We start from the raw sequence: 26750 nt of genomic DNA on the forward strand, positions 1-26750 counted from the left end.
GATGAGATTCACAGACTCAGCACACACAAAGAAATGCAGCCATGATTCAGAGCTTATTGATCAATGTTTGAATTCACAAATTACACTCCAGTGATTATATGTCAACAGAATCTGATTCACTTTGTTCGAGTAGTGCGGAAGAATTTACCCTGAAACACGAAATAAAACAAGCGCAGACTGGTGCATCCCCTCCTGAAGAATCATTAGGATTCCTTCACAACACACCAGCCACAGATAGCGGCGGATAATGGATAAATCTCTCTTCTTCCCTTCTTTGACCCACTGCGAGAGGGCCATCTCTGTGAAATATGTCTTACATGATGAGTATTGATTGAGGCGGGTACAGAGCACAGGGGGAATCCGCTTTCTGTATGGGAAGGTTTCATTTGCACAGAGTGCTCGGAGAGGGGTCGACCGTATGAATGGGTTCACTGGATAAACCAACGTCTGCCATAAACACGCGCACAAACACACTGAAACATGCACACACTAACTCCTGAGTTTTATTCCATCGCAAGCATGGGGTCTGAGTTGAAGTAGGGAAATACACACCTCCCATCTTTAGGTGCTCCTTGCTCAGCTGGAACACACACACACACACACACACACACACACACAAATATATATCAGCAACTGTAAACACATCAGCTGCTGAATGAAGTCAACATGCATATTCATTTATCTGAAGTACTGCAAATGTTATAAGGTCTTTTTGGGTAGATGTCCCTTCGGACGGTACATTGATCCCAGATTAAACAGATTTCTCACTCACTTTAGCATGTTAATTCTGAGTCACCCTGAGGCTAAATATGGACTGGAATAAGTCCTGCACAAAACTGAAAACACATCTCAGGTGCCCGTGTAAGAATTGATTATATTTGTACGCCAGTTTAGCTAGAAACTGTTTTAAAAAATGTAGAACTGTTAAGAAAAACTAAAAAGTGGGTAGAGCAAAGAAAGAAGCAAGCAGACTGAAGACTGGTTATTAATAAAACAAACTAAAAACGTTTTAAAAGAAGATTGAGAGAGAGGATGTTCAGGGCTAAATGTCAGACTGTACTGTGTTACTTTTATACATCTATTCAAAACCTGATTTCATGTTTATGCTGGTCTACCAAAATAAAAACTTTGCTCTGTCCCTTAAAGCAAAAAAGTGATAGTCGACCGTGATCCTCTTGTAACTTAATGTTAGAATTCAAATAGCATCAAATGTATGCGAATGAAAAATGTTTTTAAGTATATATAACCAAAAAGGATACGACTTGATCATGACAGCACATTTTGTATGAACCTATAAACAAGAAGATTTGTTTCTCTCTCTGTCTTTGCCTTTCCCCAGGACGTGATGGTGGTCGGCGAGCCGACCCTGATGGGCGGCGAGTTCGGAGACGAGGATGAGCGTCTGATCACGCGTCTGGAGAACACGCAGTACGACGCCACTAACGGCTTGGATGACGAGGACGACTTCAACAGCTCCCCGGCTCTGGGCAACAACGCCCCCTGGAGCAGCAAACCCCCCGCCACTCAGGACAGCAAGCCTGAGAGCACGGCGCCCCAGCCCTCACAGTAAAACAAAAGAAGAAGAAGAAAACAGCAGATCCTTGGCTCCATGTGGACTGGACTTTTTAACCTCTCCCCTTCCCCTGATGGCAGTGCTTCTACGCCTCATAACATTGTACTGAATCAGAACCCCCCTGTCTGCAAACCTACCACTGGTATGTCCAGCCAAAATATGTCCGTTCTGGATATTTTCTTCTTCAAATCACTGTAACATCTTGGAGAACACTGAGAAATGGCAGCACTGCACAGCAATATCCACATGTCAAAGACAACAGATGCATACAAGTCGTATGCAACTATAATGTAAAAATAACGAGGCGTCGGGATTTTTTCAAGTGTGCAGATGGAAAATTGTGGATCAAATTCTCCTCCTTGGACCCTCAGATACAAACCTCTGGTCTAGTGGAATACTACGGCTGTGATTGGTTGACCTGCAGGTTGCAAGTCATCATGCTGACAGTAGATGGTGGGGAGAAAAGAAGAAGAAGAAAAACAACAAACAAAATGTCTCAAAATATGGCAGTTTTAGTGTGGAGAAGTTGTTTTTTAACAGCCAACAGAGCCAGCTAACCACATTGGAGACAAATGAAACATTGTTTGAGGCAATTGCATTTTTATTGGAAATTCAGTTGGCTGTTGGTTTGTTTCTGCTATTGCTGTTTATTTCCATTTCCAATTAAGAGGAAATAAAAGTTCTCTACTGCTATGGACTCCTTTTAAACGAGGGAAAATCGTGTCCTAGGATTGTTTTTTTCCACTTTACTGCAGTCGTCACAGATTGTGATTTCATGCAAACCAGTTTGATTGTGTTCGTAGTCTATTGGTATTTTGCTTCTCAGAATCCTTTGCAATCACGTTGTAATTTTGCCGATCAGTATGTGAACTTTGCCGACACGCATTGATGCATTAATGTTGATTTTTTTTTTTTTTTTTGCTCCCTCCTCAAAAATTGGACTTCTTTCCCTTTAACGACCTATTCCCAAACTGATACTAAAGCCTTTCCTGCATGATTTTATAGGATTTTTATTTTATTTGATATATGTACTTTTTAAAACACATCAGTCTGATTTTCATTTTGGGTTCATCAGTTTGGGAACACTGTTACAAGGTTTGTAGCTCTGTAAATAGAGGTGGAATCTATTTTGTCCACTGTAAATCAGCCACTGAAACCAGTTTGGATATGGCAGCTGTTTCGTTTTGTACAGGAGGTCCAGATTTCTGTTGGGTGGTTTGGATCAACGCTGGTTTGCCTCTAACTCTCTAATGTTCCCCGTCCTCCTTAGCTAGTGCAGAACCAAAGCCACAAACAGTCACATAATCATATTTCTTGCATATTCTGTGACGCAGAAAATACATTTTAAAAACAAGGCACAATTAAAATTCCATCCACCCCACAGAAATAATTTGAGATCCCTGTATTTGTGTTCACAATTGTTCTTTAATCTTTAATTGAATTGATATTATATCCCTGATCTCTTTTGTTGGACTTTTGTTTGAAAAATGGGCAAGAAGACAACGACAAGATGTCTTTATACAATTGGATCTTATGGGTATTTATTTGTGCATTTGTAAGGAAGCTAACACATTTCTAAATATGTTTGAGCCTAGTATTATTAGACACCATTTGTACATTATATAGCAGAGGTGTTCAGTGTCATATCTGATGTCTGGTATGTATGCTTTACCATTATGTGTGCCAATAAACCGTGCTTACAAAGGAGTTGTATTTGGTTTGGTTACATGCATCATGTACATGTGCATGTAGCATCTGTTTATTTATATTTACACCTTTTTATTTTCCTGCAGGGTGCGCGTGCACTCTGTCTTAAAAGACAACTTACATTTCTGGCCTGAAATTGTTGCTATATTTTTCTTGTTCCTGTCGGTGAAAGATAATGACTGGAAATTACATCCAGATATACCCTGCATCTGTCATGAGGTCTAAAAGCAGAAAATTATGCAGCGATCCAACCTAAACATCTTGTTTCTGAAAATAAAAGAGCAGAAGCTTTTTTTTCCAGACCTGCCATTTTCTGCTGCCATTTAATGATCACACTGTTGCAGTAGAAGCAGAGATAAGATAGAGATAGAGACAGAGAGACCAAAGTGCAATATGTGTGTCAGCTTCATGCACCTTCATGTAATCCACGGTGTTCAAGTTCTTTTGCCAAAGTACTGTGCTTAAGTACAAAATTTTAGGTTTCTTTTCATCCCACTTATGTTGAATTGAATCAATTTTAATGCAAAGTTATCAAACGTTTCATGATCTCAGCTTCTGAAATTTCAGGATTTGTTGCTTTCACATTTAATTATTTTTTTTTTACTATTGGTTGGGCAATACTATTGTTGTGATGGTTTCACTTTGGGCTCTTAGTATTTGTGACGTGATTTCTCATTATTTCAGTTTCACAAACCAAACAATTAATCGATTAATGGAGAAAATAATCAGCAGGTTAATCTATAATGAAAATAACTAATAGTTGTAATCAGTGCATTACTAATAATTTAATGATGTAACAAACAGTCATAGGGAGTAACAGAATATAGTAAATGATATGAAAACTCCATCTACATCACTACCTACATCAATGCATGTAATTAATTCTGCAGGATTTCTTTCAGTATTTCTGTATTTGATATTTCATGTATTCTTCTGACTTAATTCCTGACCTGTATAGTGCTGACGACTGTTTCAAGCAGCATTCAGGTAACCTGGATAAGTTTTAAAAAGTAAGTAAAGTAAAACCCAGAACACGGACTCTGTGCACTGTGCAAAGTTCTCCAGATAACTCAGTAGAAACTCAGGCCTCGGCACTGTTGTTGGGTAAACTTTCAGTCCAGAACCATTCGATGGAGCTTTGGCGACACCAAGCGGAAGATGCGGGTACTGCAACAACGTTCAACACTATAATTTAACAATAATTACATGATTATTACTATTATTATTAGCATTTTTGTCATTGTTGAGTTTTTCTTCTTTTTTTATAGAGACAGAATATTATTTTAATCATCATAATGTAATAATAACAAAGAAACCAAGGTCTTCACCCACCTCAGTATATGTGAAACTAAACGTTTTTGTCTGTTTGTATTGAAATAAATAGCACAAATCCCATATAGTCCGATATAACTAATAATAATACATTGAATTGAATAAAGTGTAAAGAAGAGAAGATGTATCATCTTTCAAAACATAAATAATAACTCTACATTATTTTACATTATCAGCCTGATTCTTAGAGAAATTAATCTAATGAATGTCTGATTAATAACACATTTGTGAACGTGGCTTTTTACCTGTTCACCTGTCTTCATGAACAGTTTGCGTCTCCCCGGTAACGGTCACCGCTGTGACGTGCTGTGTTTGCCTACAAGGCGATGACGTTGCAGCGGGCGACGCGGCGGCAGTGACGGTGGCCAGCAGAAGTAAAGATGGCGGACTCGTCGGGGACCGAGCTGTCAGAAGAGAAAGAAGCAGAAACTGAGCTGAGGAAGAGACAGAAACGTCCGTGGGATGATCTGCACAGGTCGGCGAAGATCGGCCTGGCCGCGGAGCTGCCGGAGACGTTGGGTTTTTACGACATAAGCGCTGTCAGGAGGGAGCGGCGGGAGCAGGCGGCAGGTAAACTGACGTTACTGACGTTACAGCTCATGAAGCGCAGCTGACGTCTTTCGTGTATTATTCTAGTTTGCTGACTGTGTTTGTAGCAGCATTACTGTAATGACTTAGTAAACATAACACGCTAACTGCAAGTATAATAATGTGTAGCCTAAATAAGTTTTAAAGTGTTGTTACAGCTGAGGACTGTCAACAGCGTTACACTGTTAGCTCGGTAACCAGCCGTCTGTCTAACCCGTGAAAACACACTAGAGTCCGGCTCCTCTCCCTCACCGTCTGTCTGCTGTGCTGACGTCCAAAGTTAGTTTGCATGTCTGCATAAACCGAGTGTGTAGCTGCTCAAAGTTGTAAACACTGCGCACATAAATAACAGAGTCTGAGCACAGTTCACCTCAGGGTGTCCATAAATCATGTTTTCATCAAAGTTCTCATTTTATCTCCTGAAATGGTGACTCTGCAGGGTCACAGAGACAGAAAATATACTCTATTAATCATTATACTTAAGCAGATGTGCTGAACATGTATGATTACAGCTTCTCCAGTGTAGGAATTAGAAGTTTCTTTGATGGTTAACTGTATATGTTATTATTTGTATCAGTTAATCTGTTAATATCGCTCTTTTCACACTCTGACATCACAGAAACTCCTGGGTCACAGATTCAGCTCCACCAAAATCTCAGCTATGAAAATGTGTGACTCTGTCTAAATACTGAAGATCTGTTTCCAGTGAAAATATACACGATGATCCTAATTGAGTCATTTTGGTTGAACGCCTGCGAGCGCCACATGCACATATGTCCTCATTTGATCCAGCACATTGTGTATTTACCTATTCAAGAACATGTTAGTTACACCCAGTGTTAATAAACAATACTGCATGAATAAATATAGGATGGTATAAAGTAAAAACACTAAAGACAACGAGGCTTAGAGAAAAAAATAACAATACACCGGTGCTGCAAGCTTTGTAGGTCCTAGTTTATGTGGTTTTTAACTCTGGTGGTAATCCAGGCTCGCTTTTGGGTCTTTAATTTACATGAATGGAAGGGATCATTTCTGCTTCATTAAACCCCAGTGTGTGTGTGTGTGTCACCTCTGTGTGACTTTAACATCACAACTGTTGCAAGTTGAGCCGGCGTACTGTTAGGTCACGTGATGTTTAATAGACGCTGAAACCATCTTCAGTTTTCACTTTATGAAGCTTGACATGTTCGACAGGTTCTCACAGGTTGAAGTCAAGTGGAAACAATTGCAAGATAGTATGGGGACATTCAGGATGAAGTCAGCCTGAGACAGTTCAACTATACTAGCCTTTAAAAATGTTTTACTGTTTGTCTTTCGCATTTATCAACCTAGATCATAACAACAGATATTCATTTAAAGACTTTCTAATACATTAATGCTGCACTTCATTTAAAAACGTTAGTGCCTCCCTTGATGTAAACATGCAGTCGTTAACAGACACAGCTGACAGTATCATGGGGCTGTACCATGATGTCAGTTATTCAGCAGTCTCAATTAGAGCTTAATTATTGCCTCCCCCAAAGAGCTTATGTTTTCAGTGTCAGTTATCAAAAAACAAAAAACACACACAGACCCGATTGGGGCTGAGGAAGAACTTTTAAGTGGATCTGACCACGGTGCAGATACACAAATTATGTTTTGGCTTTCAATAGACAGACAGGGTTATACAGTGGCTGTGTTTACAGATTTTCTTTAGAAGTACTTTAGAAGTTTCTATGTACTTCAGTGACATCAAATAAATGATAAAACTATTCATTGAATATTGGATATTTTCAGTCTTTCATTGTCTGCTATAGTTCTTAACTGAAAATCTTTTGAGTTTGGACAGAATCAATATTTTTCACTGTTTTCTGAAATTTAAGAGCAAAAGATTAAGTGGTCAATTGTGAAAATTCAGATTGTTTAAATTTGTTGCAACCTTAGTCTGATTGTTTTGAACCATTGCAGGAGTTACAATACAAAGAGAGAGTCATGTTATCTGTTTAATAAACCTCCTGGCTGTTTCTCTTCATTTTACATGTTCGGCCTCTGTAAAGATGCATTTATCCTACATTGAATCAAGCTAAGAAAACTGTTAAACATCAGTTTTCAGCATTCAGAGAAGTTTCCTTCCCTTTCACTTTGCAGCGGGCACTAGAAAGGTTGGTGCACTCATTGTGTTGATAGCTGTGGTTGTAATTGTTGCACACAATGGCCTCGTGATAACACTGGTGCTCTAATGTTGTTCCAGATCCGTCGTTGACGCGATTCATCACTGCGGAGCTCACCAGAGGCTACTTCCTGGAACACAATGAAGCAAAGTACACTGAGCGCAGAGAGAGAGTTTACACATGCATGCGCATACCCAAGGAGCTGGAGAAGGTACTGCATAATACAAATCATGAACTCAGCTGCCCCTCTTTCAACACATTTCTCTTCATCTGTCTGCTGTTAACCTCACACTGAAGGAAAAGTCAGTTTACAGCTCACAATCAGCCCTTAACTGAGTCCTAAACCTGATAATCCCCCCGCATGCTCCACACTAACACTGATAAGTTGGTTGGCCAGTTCATCAGCTTTGTAAATAATTCATTGTTTCGGTTATTTATCAAGAATAAAATACCAAACATTTATTGGTTAAAGCGTCACAATTTATAACCAGCTTGCTGGTTTAATTAGTTTTCATTAGTTTTATTAGTTTTCAAAACACCACTCTATTAAACATCTGTCATTATTTTTGACAGTATATAGTTAAGTTATAGTTAGTATAGTTAGATAAAGTTTGTTTTTTCTAAATGGAATCATAGAAAGACTATTAAATAAGTACTAAAGAATAAAATTATCATTGGCTGTATGCTCAAACACACATACATGCACTTGAACAATTTTGTACTAATGATGTACATAAAACAAAATTATATAACAATTTATTTTGCCATGTGCCTCCCTGTCACCGGTGTATTTTTGTTGTTTCTCTCATAAACCACCAGATGGCGGTGTTGAAACATAAAATGTGGAATCGTTTAACGGTGCTCTGCCTGTTTGTAGGAATCAAATGCTCTATAATGATCACTGGTAATAACCAATGTATAGTTGGCCTAAAAAACACAGGTTAATATTGAATCTGTTAAGAAGACTGACCCAAGTTTTTAAATGCAATATTAAAATGTTTTAAACATAACTACACAATAAGGCCCTTGAAGATATCTTCTGTGTTTGTGTGTGGTGTAGAGATCTTATTTTTGCACTTAAGTACACCCTCTCTCTACCGAAATACATGCAAACAAGTGAGCCCAGACTAATGTAGCTTGGTTTTTCCTCGAGGGGCAAAGGAGGAATGTGTGTAAACACAAAAAGACCTCAGTGACTTCACTGTGTTAAGCAGACTAACCAACTTCACCCAAACCTGACAAGGCCCCCAAGAGAAGTCACACAGAATCCACCAATGAGAGACATACCCTCCCACCAGCTTCTCCTAAAACATACATCAGTGCCTTCATGTCGCAGGAGCAAGAAGACATCAGCTGGCTTAGAGTCACTTCTCGTAAACACATTCTTTTTAAAATGACAAGGCAATGGCTATTCATATGTGGGAGACCGTGAAGGTATGTGGTGGTCGTTAGCTTTCGCCTGGCTTTTCCTCTGCTCTTACTTCCTTTATTTCATACAGAGAGATACTAGATGAGTAAATGTGTCTGCTGACTATCTGAGTATCTTTTCCACTGAATCATTGTTTACCTTCACTGCACAGCATTCACACTGACAACCGTTGTTTGACATTGAGGTGTTTCTGTTTTTGTTTTCCAGCTGATGATCTTCGGCTTCTTCCTGTGCGTGGACGCCTTCCTGTATGTCTTCACGCTGCTGCCCCTCAGGGTGCTGCTGGCCATGCTGCGACTCCTCACCCTGCCGTGCTGTGGCTTCAGGTAAGACCCTGAACACACACCTTTCAACCTCTAAATATATGAAAGAATTTGACCTGTATTCCAAAAACCTAAAAAGACTTAAGATGGTATAAACACACATATTAACAATTATTTTGTTCAATGTCAAGAGCACAATTATATTATGATTATTTAGCTTAAAACTATGGGGTCACCTGATGTATTGTTTTCCTCCTTTCTTTCAATCATGCACATTTTAAGATAATTCAAAACAATGTAAATCAGACACCAAATGTTTCATCCACATCTGAAATAGTTTGGTCCCCAAATGGAAAATACTGAAATGATTAAAACCCAAATATCTGAAAAATCTATGTCTAATCATTATTGAACCACAACAGTTCTTCAAATTGGGCTCTAAATCTACTCTACTCTGGGTAACCAATTTTTAACCAGTTCGGGCCCTCTGTAGTCTACTCACATAGTTTCAGACTGTGATTTGTCAGTCCATAGTATGTTCAGCCTTCTCTTCTTATTTTAAAGTTTTAGCTTTGCTAAAGCAACACGCCTGGAACACTGGACACTAAACTTCTAATTTGTTGTTTGCTATTTACTGTTGATTTCAAATCAAGCTTTTTGTGGCAGGTGACCCAAAACTCTGAGCAAAGTTGTAGTGTTCTGTTTGATATAAGAGCACGATTTGTCTTAAAGTAATGCAACATTTACCAGTTTTATTTTGGATTTCTTGATTTTAAACATCTTAACAAGAAGAAACTTGTCAGCTACAATGAAAAACCTTGTGAGAAATATTTATGTTGTTTCTTTCTTACAATATGGTCATGTATGTCTTTTACACATTTTATGTAGAGGTAATAAATACAAAAACAAGCAGAATACTGCTTATCCACTGCAGTAATATGTCACCAGTTTATTTGTTTGTTTGTGTAAGTACACACACTGTAACAACTGTAGTTTTGAACATAGCATCTGTTTTCTTGTTTAACACGGAGCCAAAATAGCTTTTCAAGACCATCTGCTAAAGGTTTCTATCTGTTACTTATTGTACATGAGCTGTCAAGGTTGTCTAATTAATGCTCTACCTCTTACTTTATTATGTTCGTGTGAAAGACCTATAGATTTTATTTTGAAAGTCTGAAATTTTAATTTGATGCTGTAGCTTTTAGCCAGCTGTCAGTTCACATGTTGTGATACACTGGTGTCTTCCGTTATGTACCCAAACCCTGATAATGGACACTGCTTGTCCTCCTGCCCGCCTCTCACCCTCTGTCTGATTCTCCCCTCGCCTTCCTCCCCCCCTGCAGGGCGCACACATGCCCTTACTGCAGACGAAGCAGGTACGCTCTCTAAAGCCTGTCAAGGCTTCATAAATGTTCTCAGTGTCCTGATGGCCTTCACATCCATTCACCAGTTTCTCTTCATCTCCATTGTGTGTGTTAATATACAGCTTCCATTCTCCAATCCAGAGCAGCCATGTTGGTTCCTCATAAGTCCGGGTTTTGTTTAAACTCATCCGGGGAAGGTTTGCTGAGAGAGCATGCTCATTGTCATCATAATCATGTTGCTTGTCAGTGATACAGCTGCACATGCTTAAACTGGAGGGTTACCGTACGGCTCCTCTGGAACAGTTTGGGGCTCACTTGTCTTGTTTAAGGGCATCTATTGGCGAGGAAGGTAAAAGTCTTATTCACCTTCCCTGCACACAAACCCCCAGCTGCTCTACAGAAGCAAAACAGCTTCTTTATGATTCAAGGTTTGCTTCTCTAACAAGGTGCTGTATTAGAAACTTAAGCTTCCTCCTCTCCTTCTGGCGCAGAATCTTAATGCCTACAGTCATGCTAATACCGTATGGCACATACATAGTGACTGCTACTTGGAATGCAGCACAGAGCACTCAAACATACCTAATATTCATGTGTGTTACGGAGATAATGCTTGTAGAATAGAGCTGGTGAAGACTGCTTTGTACAGGCTGCAGCAGCTTTGCCTCCAGAGAGTTTGTGTGTGTGTGTGTGTGTGTGTGTGTGTGTGTGTGTGCGTGCGTGTGTGTGTGTGTGTGTCGCACATGTCAGGGATAAGATGCATTAGCACATCAACCACCTGACTACCAAAGCTACTGTTTGCAATTTGTTATTTTTATCGCACGTCTCATTTACATGAATGAGTTCAGATCTTACCACTGGATGGAGTCGTAGCCTCAGTAAAACAGAGCACGAGACGTCTTAACTATTTAACTAGAGAAACCTTCCTCATAGTGGACAGTAGGCCATATTTACACAGTTTTATCTGAATCAATACGGTTTAATGGCTTTTATATAAGTTCAGCCCATCAGTGTAATCCCTGAAACTCCTGAATTAATGATATTTAAACTGAACTCCAACTGTTCTTTGATCATTGTCTCACATGTTCATCTCACCCAGTTCTCTTCACAGCTCTTTTCTCAGAAAACAGTGATTGAGCTAATTTACACATCACCCAGGCACTTTTTTCAGCTCCTAAAATAGTTCAGATCTTCACACTTCTTCCATCTGAAGTTCTTTTCCTCTCCCATGTTTTAAAAAAAAACCTAATTGCTGAGGAGTAGCTCTGTTGTTGTGATGCAAGACTGTTCGGCAGCCATTAAAGTTCATTAAGGTAATAAAGGCTGTTAGAGTAGTTTGTGTTGTCCTGTCATGTCTCGTGCAATAGTTGATCTAGTAATTAGTCTGCGTGGTTTATAGTTATTTAGTGGAAATGTGTACAGTAAGTAGTGTAAGATAGTGTTTAACTTGCAATATTAAGAGAGACGGCTGTTATGAGAGCAACAAGACTGTAATCTTTGTAAGATAAACAACCAACCAACAGCAAACACACTGTGGCATTTGGCTGTATCATGTTTGAAAACCATAATTGTAGTGAAGAAGCCCATCTGGTGTAGTGTTGGTTGGAGGCATGGACCACTCTCACGGCTGACATGTAAAATATGCAGGGCGTCTTAGAGTTAAGCTCTCTCTCTCAGTTATCCCTGTCATAGTAAATACTGAAAAATAACCGACCCTATGGATTTGTCAGCCGTCCTCTTAACATGCTCCCGAGCTGCCACCGCCAGCCATCGCTATTAATTATGAAAGCTGCACATGTTTGAAACACATAATATGATCCATTAAAAGACATGAGTTGCTGTTCATGTGGTTATGTGATCACCCGACACTATTTAAAACATTTCTGTCCAAAATGCTATACACATTCTGGAGACAAAATTGAAATATTTCCATTAAGATATATGCTTGCAGATGTTTGGTCGATACCAAATGTTTAATCTTATAAGAACAGACACATATTAAGGAGATAAACCTTATGAATGAGATCACTTTAATATTTTATGTTGTGGGATTTTTTTGTGTGATACCACTTCCTTCTATTTTTGAGCATAAATAAATTATTTACCCCTTTATGTGTTGTCTTACTGTTTCCTTGAATAGTATGTACAGCAGAGATCTTTCTGAGCAGCAGTCAGTAATGTGTTTTACAAAATCCAGGGCTCAGCTGCCTTTTTACTATATACAAATAGATCTCAGTATATGAAGCCAAGTGTGGAAAACTGTATGTGTTACTGCTGTAAAGATTTGTAAATGTTATGCAGTCATGGTCATACTGTGTATGTGTTTGACAACATGTGCATTATATCTGGTTACAAACACATTTAATTGTTCACTCAGGCAATATGCTGACAGGTTGTTGTGTGTGCATGTCGATACACTACTTATGGATGTATTGCACTATCCGCATGAAAGAGAATGATCTGGGTAAACGTGTTACTATATTCAATACAGGTGTTATAAGTTGATTGTGTGTGTGTGTGTGTGTGTGTGTGTGTGTGTGTGGTCAGTGGGTCTCGGCTGCTGCAGCCAGCGCAGGTATGTGACATGCTGAAGGGCCTGATCCTGGTGCTGTGCTTCTCCATGATGCATTACGTCGATTACTCTATGATGTACCACCTGATCAGAGGACAGTCTGTCATCAAACTCTACCTCATCTACAACATGTTGGAGGTATGTCACGTTGTCTACATTCACATCTGAATCTATGGTGGTAAAATAACTGCATGTATTTTTAAATAGGGGAGACCCTTGAAAGACTGAGACCTTTGTTGTGTGTTGGTCCGTATGTCAGCTTTGTGCATACAGTGCACATAGTTCTGTACTTGAATATACACACAGTAGAACTGGATACTGTAAAAACAGTTATAACAACATGTACTGTATGCATGTAGGTAAGACAAGGACAGAAATGACTCAGACTTCTGGTCGAGGTGCATGTCAATAATGAATTAAGTTATGATGTTATCTGTCATTCTTCTGTAAGGTGGCTGACCGCCTCTTCTCCTCCTTTGGTCAAGACATCCTGGACGCTCTGTACTGGACAGCCACAGAACCCAAAGAACGGAAAAGAGACAACATCGGAGTCATTCCTCACTTCATCATGGCTGTCTTCTATGTCTGTATCCTTCTTGATCAAATCCACAGCAGTCTTAGAAAGACAGAAAGTCTCAAGTCTTAGTTATTGAACTACATAGATTTTTTTGCAGTTCCAGTCTCATGGAATGGCAGCACTTTTATATCTTATTACATTTAAATAGCTTTTATTGTACATTCAAGATGGGCAGAAGCTCTTGCTCAAAGAGATGTCTAAAGAGCTCATCGCTGTTGATGGCCACAGCTGGGTTGTTTTCACCCACTGAATTTGGTTCTCATTAGACGGTGCTGTGTCCAGCTATTAAGATGTTTTTAATGACGTTTTAATGAGGTGGTATACAATGGTAAAGTGCTTTTTGAATCAGTTTTCCTTAATGGCTGTTTGTTAGTCCTCCATGCCATCCTCATCATGGTCCAAGCCTCCACCCTCAACGTCGCCTTCAACTCACACAACAAGTCCCTGCTCACCATCATGATGTCCAACAACGTCAGTGAACAAGCACACGTGTACACATGCAGATAAAAACGTGACGGCATAGCACACAACAATCAGTGTGATGTGATTGTTTAAGCAGTGAAATATGTGCACACATGCTCACAGACTACATTTTATTTAAATAATTTGTATGCAGATGTATCCCAGAAAAATTCAATTTGGCACGCCGATGATGAAACGTCACTGTTGCAGCTGCAATGTGATGGTTTGTGTTGTATTTTTTTGTGGATCATAAATTCTGCCAGCTGCATTTCTTTGTTCTTCTGCTCCCTCAAACAGTTTGTGGAGATCAAAGGAAGTGTGTTCAAGAAATTTGAGAAGAACAACTTATTCCAAATGTCCAACAGCGGTAAGATATTTACTGTCATTCCAGAAATCACACATTTAATACATCATTTTAAGCCCTGAAAAGAGAAAGAGAACCGCAAGCATACTCATAATTGGCTGCTAATGTGACGTTGTCAGTCTAAATAAATTTTGCACATACAAAATAAAATATTTTAATATATAAAACTATTCAAAGAGTCTCCGAGATCTGTGATAATCATTCGCTCTATGATCTCATTACTGCTTTACTGCTATTGCTGAGTGTCCAAGGGGGAGAATTCACGAACACATATTCTTTCTAGCTCTGATCTCCCTCTTCAGAAGACCTGTCAATGATTGTTTAATGATAAACTCAAAATCTCTGTGTAGCTTCACTGTTTCAATACCTTTTGTTCACTATTCTTTCAAATGAAATCCCTTGGTTGTAGAGCTGCAGTGGTTAGTCGATAAATAAGAAAATGAATATTTAATACAGATATTATAAATGTGTTCTGCATTCCTCTTTTGATTCCTCAGTAGCAGCATTTTTATTTCATCTCAGTCACTCGTATTGTGTTGCAATGACAGCAGAAGACAATAAGCCTTAAGCATCTGTCATTTTCCTCTCGCTCTTCACTCACATCTTGAAAGATTTCCTGACTAGCATCGTATTATCAACACAGACAATGGCATGCTAATCATTTACAGTTGTGTCTCTAAATCATAACAGATGGATGCTTATTATATAGGGTGCAAGAAGACTAAAAGCCACTGTAACTGTGATGAGCTGCTATAATGTTTGAACAATGATGATCGAAGACTTTTCTCACAACTAAATGTCACACAGTAAAACTGACATCTTCAACACCTGCTTAAACAACAGCACAGCTACTGTATGAGGATACAAAGTATGGGTTCTGCTGTCGGGTCTTGAATGCTGTTGCTTTTTATGCATGTTGTTCCAGAGTTTAGACATTGTATTCACAGATGTGTTTATTCCATCCTGCAGATATCAAAGAACGATTCACCAGCTACGTTCTCCTGCTCATTGTTTGTCTCAGGAATATGGAGCAGTTTGCATGGAACCCAGGTAATGATCTGCTTTTTCCTTTTTTTATCTATATTTTTTAATGTTGTTGTAAATGCAGACTGACAGCCCCAGATTTGTTCACCATAGTTTGTCTATTTCAAAAGCTTTGTTCTTGTGGCGCTAAAACAAAAATCAGAGAAATCTGCTGCACAGCTTCTTCCCTTCTGTTTTGCTTTCGGTTGACCCACTGCAACACCTTGGGGATCTTTCTCTCCAACAAATCTCAGTGAATGTGACAGAGCAGAGTGAGGGATGAGAGCTGGCCGTTTCTCTATGACAGCTCTCTGAAAACAGTCAGCTCCTTCTGCCAGTGTCAAAGCCAGACACGCAGTGGATGACAGACGTGGCCTGTCAGCTGAAATCATAACACTGATGTGCTAATACTAGCAGAGCTGCAGCCTTCTGTTGCTAAAGCGGTATACAAATCACAAGTCTCCAGTAATTGACTTATCTTCTGTGGTGCATTAGTGTCTGCACGTCTTTGTTTACATGATACAGAACCATGCCCTCAGCTAATTACTCGCTAAATCCTTTTTTCAAGTGGATGAAAAATGGATGATTTGCTAATTCAAGCACTGAATTGTGTGAGTAATTATATTATTTAAAGTTGCACTAATCAATATGTTTGTATTAAAATGGGTGATGGGACGTATGTGATGGTAGTAGCTTGTAGTGAAGGAATGACAAAAATGTATCACCTGATTCTACAGTTCCCCTCAGCTCACCTTTCCCCTCATTGATTTTTCTCTTTTGACTCAGTGTCACAGGAAGATGTTTCTCTCACTGGTTGATTGGGACAAAAGAAATACAAACTAACAAACAAAAGAAAATGTGTGTTAACACTTTATAAGGTGATAACATATCTGTGTCAACTTTGCAAATCTTCTTTCTCACTCACTATAAAGCAAGTGACACTGAATCCTGGATCAGAGAACCTCAGCAGTGGGCAGCGAACACAGCATGAGATGCAACAATTGTAGATTTCGATGAGACAATTATTGTCGAAGGAGGGAAAAAACTCACAAGACAAACTTCACAATCACGATGCATTCATTTATTTATGCACCAGGACCTTTTTAAAGTACGATTAATATTGAACTGGTTTCATCGCTCCAATTTACAATAAATAAAGGTTGTATCTTAAAACCTGGTATGTTGACAGAATGTAGACACTGTCCAGAGAAGGATTGTTGAGCATGTGCATAAATTGTAAAAAGTATTTCCATTTTTCCCCTCAGACCACCTGTGGATTCTGTTCCCTGATGTTTTTATGGTCGTCACCTCTGAAGTTGCCGTTGACATCATTAAACATGCTTTCATCACCAAATTCAACGACATCACTGCAGACGTAGGGGACATACCTGATTCAATACATCTACAATAGTCTGAACAGCTAATGTCACACACATTACATGTGTTATACTGCATGTGGTCCATTTACTGTTCAAAATAAGACTTGTTGGCTCCCGTACTGCATTATTTTCTTTTGTTTCTCCCAGGTGTACAGTGAATACAGAGCCAGTTTGGCCTTCGATCTCGTCAGCAGTCGACAGAAAAATGTAAGAAGCTGTCTTTTTTTTTCATATTGCCGTCATTATACTTACATAAACAGCATTGAGCCTACGCAGCTAATCAATGCAGTCTTGTCAAGGGCTATAATCTGTGCTTGTCCATCACTGTGTAGGCTTGTACAGACTACAGTGACTCAGTGGCTCGGAGGATGGGCTTCATCCCTCTGCCTTTGGCTGTTCTGGTAAGACAGGCTGCACTCTGTTGCTATTCAAGCAGAAAATACCAGAAAAGACTTAACGACTGGCACATAAACATTAGCCAGAACATTCTACAAAGTACCCAATGGCATAAGTTGAGTACAGCTGCTTGATGGTTCTCACTGTTGTTTTAATTAAATGTATTTTCCAAATTTTCCATTTATTCTGCTTTTTAATATTTTAACAGCTTATCCGAGTGGTGATGAGTTGTGTGAAGGTGCAGGGTGCTCTTTCATACTCGTGTGTGTTCCTCTTTTATCTTGGGTAAGTCTGTTAAATGTATGCCTTTGTCTTAAATATCACTTGTGTTATTACTTGTGGCATTATCATTTTACATACAGTGCATACATTTTAATCTGACAGTAAATGCACCTCAAGAGGAGATTTAATGGCTGAAACTGATTTTGGTTGTCTGAGATGCACATGCACATTAATCTGGAGATAGGATTTGTTGTTATTCATTTTCACTACATATTGAAGCACTGGCAGAAACTGTAAAAATTGAGGTCAAAGTCTATATTTACATATTTTTGAATCTTGACACTGTATCCGTTTAGTCATATTATCTGGGAATATTAAATGTTTACTTTTTCAATGATGGTGTTTCTAATATGCACAGAGACAGACTCGTGTTGTTTACAGACATGCTTGCAGAGTCTGATCGCACACTAACACATGCAGGCACTGTCATAAACACACACTTGAATTCAGAGACGCACACAGTTACATAAGCATTAACACTGTGCCCTCACGCTCTCCCTGTGCTGAGCTGCTGATTGCCTCGCTCATTCTCATTTGCCAGATCCCATTGGGCTTGTACCATTGAAGAGTTTCCCTCAGGGTGAAGAATACAATGCTGTCATCTCTAGTGCCATCTCTGGCCTTCCCCACCCCCTGATTTAAAAATAGCTCTGGCTTGAACAGACCGCTGTGCCTTGGCAAAGATTCAGCCATGCTGAGTCTCTCAGTCTGAAATGCCCTGTCACAGCGAGCAGTGGTCCACAGACCCAAATGTGTCTGTCTCTCTTTCATCACAGTGTCAGAGGCTGCTAGGCCTTATAGCAAAGCCCAGAAACCCAGAAGGGTGGTACACATCAACAACCTGGTGTCAGGGGTGGGATGTGAACAGAGGCGATTGAAACCAGATGGTAAAGGAGATTATAGCTGTGGCCCAGTTCAAAACAGCATTGTGATAACTCTGTAACAGCAGACTGTTTAGTTATGACTAATATAGTATTCTCTTTATGTTTATTTATGGTCTCATCAAAATATACCAAAGTCTACAGGTTATACTGTACCAGTGCTGCAACTGTCATCCGAACTGTAAAACAAAATCTCTCTAAACAGCGGCTTTCTTCCTCTTTAGGCTGGTTTCACTTAAAGTGTTGAACAGTATTGTGCTGCTGGGGAAGTCGTGTGTTTACGTCAAGAGGGCCAACATGGAGGACAAACTGTTTGAGAGACCCTCCGCCACTCCAGCCTCCTCCGGGAAAACCCCCAGCAAAGCTGACCAAGACAGATGTCCCACACCATCAGGTAAACCACAAGCACAATAAAACATGAAACACCTCTTGTACACAGTTATACGTTATAGAAATTAAGTCTTATATTGATAAATAAAAATAAAAGATTAGCACCATTTAAGTTTATTTAATAGAATAAATAAACAGAATCATAAGGAGTTAGCTCACACCTATGCACTTACTTCAAATTAAATCATACTTAAAGCGACTATAATCAATATTTTTTTAGAATAATATATTATTGACAGTGTCAATAGACTTGAAGTGAGTGCAAATACAAAACTTCACTTGGATAAATCGTTGCTGGAGCTGTTTCTTTAAAATTCATTACATTTTGAACACAGGTCACCTGTGTGAAATCAAGATACAACAACTATTTTTCTATTAAATCCATCCAATTCTTCAAAAACATCCTTGAGCTCAGCTGATCTGTTGATTGACAGAGACCTGCTGTCACAAACTTGCCTTCTGATGGGTGGGACAAACTGCTCGAGCATAACCCTGGTCTAACCAAAGACTGGAGTTTGAGCTCAAGCATTTTTTGGAGTTTGACCCATACTAGGAGCTGGTAAATGGCTGTCTTTCAAATTCTATACTCTAATGTGATATTTTTACTCACAAATTTGTTTCAGTCTTCAGTCTTTTATCAAAAAATAACCCTGAAGACAGCAGGCGTCTCCACAGAAAGACATGAAAACCTCCACTCTACTGAGGCCTTCCAAAATCTGATCACATTTCTGGCTTGAAGACAATTCATATGAAACCGAATAACCTAGTAATACTTCCTTTTTGGTGACATATTTGTGTGCACGCTGTTCTGTTTTCTGTTTTCCAGAACAGTTTAAAAGACAGTTTCTAGTTTCTCCTTCACACTAGGAAGGAGAGGGAGAAACAAGAAGGTCGCAACCCCGAATTACACTGCTAGATGTCACTAATTCTTTAACACAAGACCTCAAGCCATCTATTCAGAATAAATAAATGTCAAATGTTAGCACATTTGACATTGAAATTTCACTGTGAACTCATCTTCATCGTCAGCTGAGGTCATTATGCAGTATGAACACAACAGTTTGATCTAAATTCAGTGTTAAAAATGATTTAAATGTGTGTAGCTACTGTGCAAATAATAACTATAAGATAGAATATATAAATTATATTTATTTGGAATTACACAAGTTCTCATCACAGTACACAAGTTTGAAATACATATTCATATATTGTATATTTTGCAGAGGTAAGATTTTGGAAGTTGCTTCCTGTTTTGGAAATATAAAGTGTCTCGACCTGCGGGAGTGTCCTGGTGCTTCTCAGAAACAGATATCTAGTAAACAAGACGTCCTGGGAGTTAATCCTGCCTGTGAATAATATGCATGTTGCTCTCTGCCTCCTACTCAAACGCTGATCTCTCGTCTCTCTGCACTTTGACATACTGTTTCTAATAAACCAGTGTTGTTCTACAAGGATCAAACAGATGAACAAAGGAAACAAAGCACTGCTGTTTATAATAGTCAGTTTGCATATAATCTGAATAGTATTTGAATTTTCTAAATCCTGCGTTTGTCCACTGAATGCAGCAGTTTCTAAAGCGTCTCTGGGCTGACCAAAGCCGCCCTGCCTCAGAGAAGAATCATGTTTATATTAACATTTCTAGCTGACACAGATTTGTCAGCAGGCAGGAGCTCAATGTCCAGCTTCAGGCAGCTGATTGACACATCCAGTGTGTGGTGGTGCAGAAATCAAACCTGTGACCTTTTAGTTGTGTCCTCCTCAGTATCAGGCTCCAACTAGAAACATTTACAGGTTAAAACAAATCGATGCTCCCAAAATCATTTTGCATTCCAAGACACTCCTCAACACTAATATCCTGCATTGTGGTTGAGATACAGTATAATGTCATGATGTATTAAGGTAATAACTGTTAGGTTTTTTTTCTGGTAGACTTCAGAAGCAGCGATGTCTTTGAACTCATCCTATATGATGGACATCTAAAAGAAATAAAAGACAAAAACAAACCCTCCTTCCAGCATTCAGATATTTCCATATGAATTTTCCTCATTGACATTCATGCAAATATCTTGACAAAGTGTTAAACAGGCCTTGTTTTTAAGACCTACACACACACACACACACACACACACACGTACGATCAGACACACCGATTTGGAGGTGGCAGTATCTCCCTGTCATCCGCAGCCAAATCCCCGCACATCTTTTCTCCCATGTGCCACAGACCCGCCTGCTGCGCTTAGCCAAGAGCTTTAAAATGACAAAGATCCTGATGGTGCATCGCATCATCTCAAACATCAAAGCTCCCACTCATGCTTGTGTTTCAAATGCATCCTGTTTCTCAGAGAGCAGCAGCTACAAGGCTGAAGGCACCACACTCTAACATACAATAAGTACAATAATAACTACTTTGATATTGTGGGAAATTAATGTGAGTTTCCTTCCTCTTCTTTCATGTTTAACTACTGGGATTTGAACCTACGACCTCACTTCACATGCTCATTCTTCTAACATTAAGCTACTTCGGTGTGTGCCTCGAGCTTCACCTGCTGCTCCAGTGGATTCACTGCACAATTATGTTCATCTGCATGTCTTTGACTTTACAATGATCTGTATTCACATAACACTAGATGTGCCATCTGTCTATACTGCATGTTTTTATCCAGAGGGCAGAAATGGGTAATGAGCGGTTTCACATCAGCCATTCCAAGCCCCATATGGTGGTTAACTTTTATCAAAGCTCACATATCTTCCAAAGAGAAGGAGAAAATCTTTATCCAGCCTTTATACAGTGTGTGACTCCAATAACATTTCATCTCAATCTTTTTTTTTATGTACCCCTCAAGGACTCCACAACACTTTGTTTACACGTCGGCGATAAAATCCACACAGACAGGGGTGTGATTAAAAGAACAACAACTAACTAACTACATAACATAACATAACAGTTACAAGTATAAAAAATGAGTGGCTAACAAACCCAAAGCTTTATACAAACCAGCATTAATTGATTTCACAAGCTAAAAATATTATTGGCACAGTTTTGCCTCATAAATTGTATACGGAGAATGAAGTTGCCTATTTACACTTGGGGCAGTTTCTATTAGCGTTTATTTGGCATCATATTTTGGCAATTTACGTCCTCTTAGATCTCCTGACAGAAATATGTGTCTGTTTAGCTGCTTTGGGCTCCACTATTCTAGTTAGCTTGTTGCTAACTCTGCCTGCTGTCTGATGTTTGTGTGCATAGTGTGGTGTGCATAGTTTGGCAACTTCTGTGATATGTTGTGTGATGTTGACTTACAGGAGCATGGACGCTTGGTTGGGCATGGTTGTTACCATGGTGAAGCAAGAGAGGAATGATTATGACAGTACTGTCAAGTGGAACAGTGAAGTTGCTTCTTGGCACATTGCTAATCACCCTGTTGTTGTTTGTAAAAAATTGCCATGTCTCTTGACCAATGGTTTCAGATCTTGGGGTGTCTGATCCTGACATTAGCAAATGTTTAATCAAAGTTTAACTGAAGCAAAGCAATATTTAATGGGCGAGGAGATGAGAGATGTGTGCACTGCTTTATTTATTGACTATCAACAGGCATGCCTTACTAATAATTCCTCTGATTCACCACTGAATTATAATAGAACACCAACGCATTTTCTCATATTCAGTTGGCCTACGGTGTCTGTTTTCATGGCCTCTATCATATTTTGAATGATTTTAAAAGCCGTACTCAGACACTCTCTATATGCTCAGCAGGTTGCAGTAGTTCTGTACAGTAAAGTCTCTGTTCAGCTCTGCCTACAGTAAGAACTGGATGTTTGTTGTAGCCAGATAGCCCGCGGCGACCGGCTGCCTCTGGGGACAATATCCAGCGCTGGCTGCGATATCCAGTGCTGCTTCGCTCCGTTCTCGCTAATACATTGAATTATTCTGTGTGATTGATTCTCCTAATGTAATACTCTGTGCACTCCAAGTTAAAAGGCTTTGCAGTGTTTTCTCCTAAACATAATGCAGTGAATAAGAACCATCTCTCTGTGGTCAATGTCCACTTTCTTTTCTGGCTACACTTCATTATTCCCCTTCCCTGCTGCTTTAAAAGTGGACAGTCAGGTGGGCATACATTGGCTGACTTGTGGCAGGTTGAATCACTCTGCCACTCAAAGCAGAACACCATCGCCTTCCTTCTGTTACAGGCTGAGAATTTCTCCTTAAACTTCACTTTTAAAAAAAGAAAGATCACTTAGAATATGCTTAGCATGGCTTAGCACGTAGACACGGAACAGGAGTAAATACCTTGGCACGCTCACTTTGTCTGCCAACAATTTAGCTTCTGATCGCAACAACCATTGTTTCTGGGCTTCCGGTGTAGCCCACAGATATCTAGAAACAGGTAGGCTGACTGATATCCTGTCAAGACTTCCTCTGCAATCTGATCAGCAACTTAGTGCCGGTGTAATTTGATGTTGATTTTTGGTGCGACTTTATAAAACATAAAGGCAGAGAGAGAAACAGAAGGAGGAAAGCTTAGAACCTTCCAAAATCTGTATGAGCAGTCTCCTGGCTGCAGCTCCACAGACGTGAGCGAGGTGCCAGTCTTCTCATCAGTCAACAAGAAAGCAAACAAATGCACCAAAATATTTCTTTCATGAATGTTATTCCACTCTTAGAAACTTAATCATAGCAGTTCAATGTTCCAGCTTGTGTGCAGAGGAGTTCCATCTGCATCCTTTCTAGTTTAATCATTTCAGCTGTTCACTCAGGCACCGTCACAGCTCACATTTTCCTCCTGCTTTACAGTTTTACATGCGTCTCTGCAGTGTGTACACATTGAAAGTGAAATGTACTCATCCATATGTTATTTCTTTTGTCATTAAATTAGATTTTTGACCATTATTCTTTACAGGTGAAACCAAAGTAGAGCAGATCCCCACCACGCCGTGCAGCCCACCATCCCCCTCCTCCTCCTCTGTGACCACCCAGCCGACTCCCAGGACTGACTTGTTCCCACCGCTTCCCACCGATGCCTCTCCTGCCGCTCCATCTAGCCGTCCTCCAACTCCACCACCAGAACCTGAGCAAATTACACCTTCATTCTCCAAAGAAGAAGAGGACGAGGCACAAGGAGCCTCTGAACTGAAGCACAGGACTCCCAAAAAAGACCTGCTGGAGATCGACCGCTTCACAATCTGTGGTAACCGCATCGACTGACCAGCGGCGGCCGCTGATGTAGCGATTAACCACTCAGGAAAGACGGCGAGCAAAGGTCACTTCAGCCTGGCTCTCCCAGCCAACAAGCAGCAGAAAGCTGAGTATTTATTTAAGTCAGTGGCAATACAATAAGTTATTGTGAACACTTGGTATCAGGAGATTCTGCTGGCGTTGAAGCCTGAAGTCGAGAAGTTTGACAAAGAAAACTTCAGCTGGCTGACAAACAGCAGGAGACAGAAAGTGTGACTGTGACAGACCCAGTCATCAGGATGAATTGTGTGTTTGTGTGTGTGAAAGTGTTAGAATGGTTCAGTATTTGGAGGGTTTGTGTGTGTGTTCGTGTGTGTGTGTGAAACAGCGTACGTGTGAGAGCACACAAGCACTTCCTGTCTGAGAAGCACTGGGACCAGAAGGAGACAAATTTCTCAGTTCGCTCAAAAAACAGAGGAAACATCTGAATCACGTTTCACAGCTTCAGATGTTTCCTCTTCCTCAAGAAAACCAGATTTAAGGCGTGCGAGGTTCCTTTTTGTAAAACAGTGTGAGAGTGTCATCCAACATATCAGACACTGGGGTTACTTAAAGAATTCAACAATGAAATTTAGGCTTCTAAGAGGTTCCTTCAATGAGCGTCTTGACGCCAGTGGTCCCCAACCTGAAGGCCTCAACCCACACAAAGTGTCATAAGACAAATGTGGTGCGACACAAGATGATTAACAACCTAGGAAAGCAGAAAAAAAGCAATGCACAATGTTTATTCAGAGTTTTCTCTCACGGTAACGCTTTTTACTCAATAACTGCATTTCTAACTGAATTTTACATTTTAGGTCTCTGAAACAGACTCAAATGAAAAACAGAAAAACAAATGACTTCTTGTCTAAACTGCTCACGAACCGTACTCCCATATTTACATTGGTAGAAAGGGGGTCACAAGCCAAAAATGTTAAGAGACGCAGCTCTAAACAATCACACACTGATCATATTAGAGCTTCTGCATCGCGGCTCGCTCCATTAACGGCTCAGTTCAGAAGTCCATACCTCAGTGAGACTATGGTAGAATTTTGAAGCGAAGCGTCGTTTTTTACTCTCCAACATCACGTGATGCAGTTATGAACGTGACTAAGAAGAGTGACTTTTAATTAGAGCCTTAAGTCGAGCCTTTTGTTTACACAGCTAACAGATAAAGTCATTTGCAGCCCACACTTTGCCTTCAGCGTCTAAAGGACCTTTTTATTAAAGCACCCAGTCAGCGCACAACAACAACAGAAGCTGCTGGTCAAATGCCGCTGACATTAGATCTGCTGCTTCTACCAGCCGCTTACGCTGCCACAGGTCCACTTACAACTATGAAAAAAGACAACTTGTCATTTGTTGATTAAAATAGTGAAAAATGCTCATAGACACTGAAGATTGTCTTCATTTTCTTCTTGCTTAGGGTGCATTTTTCTAATCGCTTTATAAACAGCATATTAGGCAGCAAATCCTAATTTGTTATCTTCAAAATGCAGATAATCATTATCGTTATCACTCCAATCCAAGGATTAATGTGACATCACACATCCTTCAAGTAACCAGAGGTTATTATTAAAATGGTATTTAATTTCTCATTGATTTTTGGTCAAGAATGTTTGCACTGATGGACCGTATTGTCTTAAATACGACCTTGTAACGTATGTTTCTCATTCGACTCAAGTGATATTCTAATGTTTACATCTTAGAAAATAGAAGCAATATTTCCACAACAAAATGCCTTTTGTGCATGTGTGTTTTACCTCTGTCAAAATGATTTGCTATGATTTGATGATTTATGATATGACTTATCTTTTATTGCAATGAAAAATCTATAAATTCAATATATAATAGACCACGTATATCAGCAAGCTTTCATTCGTCACCCATATATGTAATCGATTGTCAATTAAATATATTATTCCTAACATAATAAGACAATTTAACAATTCAACGTGAGGCCATAAAGGTCTAGCAAATATTTAATTTGTGTCAGAATTGGATGACTTTTGTTGTCTGATCCAAATTGAATGTTTAATATGTTATGCAGCACTTTATGGTTCCTTTACAGGGTTACACTTTGTATCTCCATGAGGCTATTCCACCGCTACAGTTTTGTGCAGCAAGCTCAGTAGTTTTAGCATAATTATATATAGGATTGAATTATTAGAGACAGTTTTCCAATAATCTACAGACAGAAATGACTTCTCTTTGAGTTAAATTTCCTCTTTATGCTGCACTCCCATCACTCTTAGTTTATTTTGGAAATTAAAAGGTACTTCACTGCCCTTTGGCAGAAGTTGTCGTAATATAAACACATTTAACTTTAAGCAGAAGGAAGATGTATATAACACATATCGGCATTTCTTTGATGGTGTTTTGGAGATAAAAAGGTTGTTTATAATGTTCATTACCGTTGTAATAAGGAAGATAGTTCTATTTTTGGAGCTGCCAGTTGTGATATGATAATATGTTCTGCGCATGAAATCTGATGATCTGTCAGTCCTTCATGTTGTGGTCGGTCTGCCCACTGTCAGCTGGCTGAGTCTCACCGGTCCCAGTCTGCAGATGAGATCGATCAAAACTGGACCCAGCTGGGCTCAGATGAACTACTGGAGACGAGGCAAAAGTGTTCTTATGCAAGCTGCGATGGTCCAATACACTGCCTGCTTTGTTTCATCAGTTTGGTTCCTTATTTAATTCCTACCTCGATATTGTATGAAAATGCCCCCTTTTGGATAAATAAAAGTTGGTTTCTTAAGTGTGTTGTTTTATTGTTACAATATGCAGCAGAGCATTCCAT

General features: G+C 39.5%; 2 protein-coding genes across 9 annotated transcripts in view; both read left to right on the top strand.

Annotated features, from left to right (window-relative positions):
- ldb2a (LIM domain binding 2a) overlaps positions 1-3278 on the top strand; it is an 87790-nt gene extending 84512 nt beyond the window's left edge. For all 7 annotated transcript variants that reach the window (XM_019258463.2, XM_019258466.2, XM_019258464.2 and 4 more), the window contains one exon: positions 1340-3278. In XM_019258463.2, coding sequence (XP_019114008.1) covers positions 1340-1570 — 231 coding nt within the window. In that variant the 3' untranslated portion in view covers positions 1571-3278. The remainder of the gene's footprint in view (positions 1-1339) is intronic.
- Positions 3279-4900: 1622 nt separating this feature from the next.
- On the top strand, positions 4901-26708 carry tapt1a (transmembrane anterior posterior transformation 1a). 2 transcript variants are annotated; one of them, XM_019258462.2, is made up of 15 exons: positions 4901-5182; positions 7434-7564; positions 8990-9108; positions 10389-10421; positions 12954-13116; positions 13430-13565; positions 13929-14026; positions 14315-14384; positions 15351-15431; positions 16670-16779; positions 16931-16990; positions 17116-17184; positions 17388-17464; positions 18567-18736; positions 23634-26708. In XM_019258462.2, the coding sequence occupies exons 1-15, from the start codon at positions 4993-4995 to the stop codon at positions 23936-23938; spliced, it is 1812 nt and encodes a 603-aa protein (XP_019114007.1). In that variant the 5' UTR covers positions 4901-4992; the 3' UTR covers positions 23939-26708. The 2 variants fall into 2 exon arrangements, with proteins under 2 accessions (XP_019114007.1, XP_010729717.1); XM_010731415.3 differs by lacking the exon at positions 10389-10421 and having other exon boundaries at positions 4902-5182.
- The last annotated feature ends 42 nt before the right edge of the window (positions 26709-26750 follow it).

Source organism: Larimichthys crocea, chromosome VII (genome assembly GCF_000972845.2).
Source record: "Larimichthys crocea isolate SSNF chromosome VII, L_crocea_2.0, whole genome shotgun sequence".
Taxonomy (NCBI): domain Eukaryota; kingdom Metazoa; phylum Chordata; class Actinopteri; family Sciaenidae; genus Larimichthys; species Larimichthys crocea.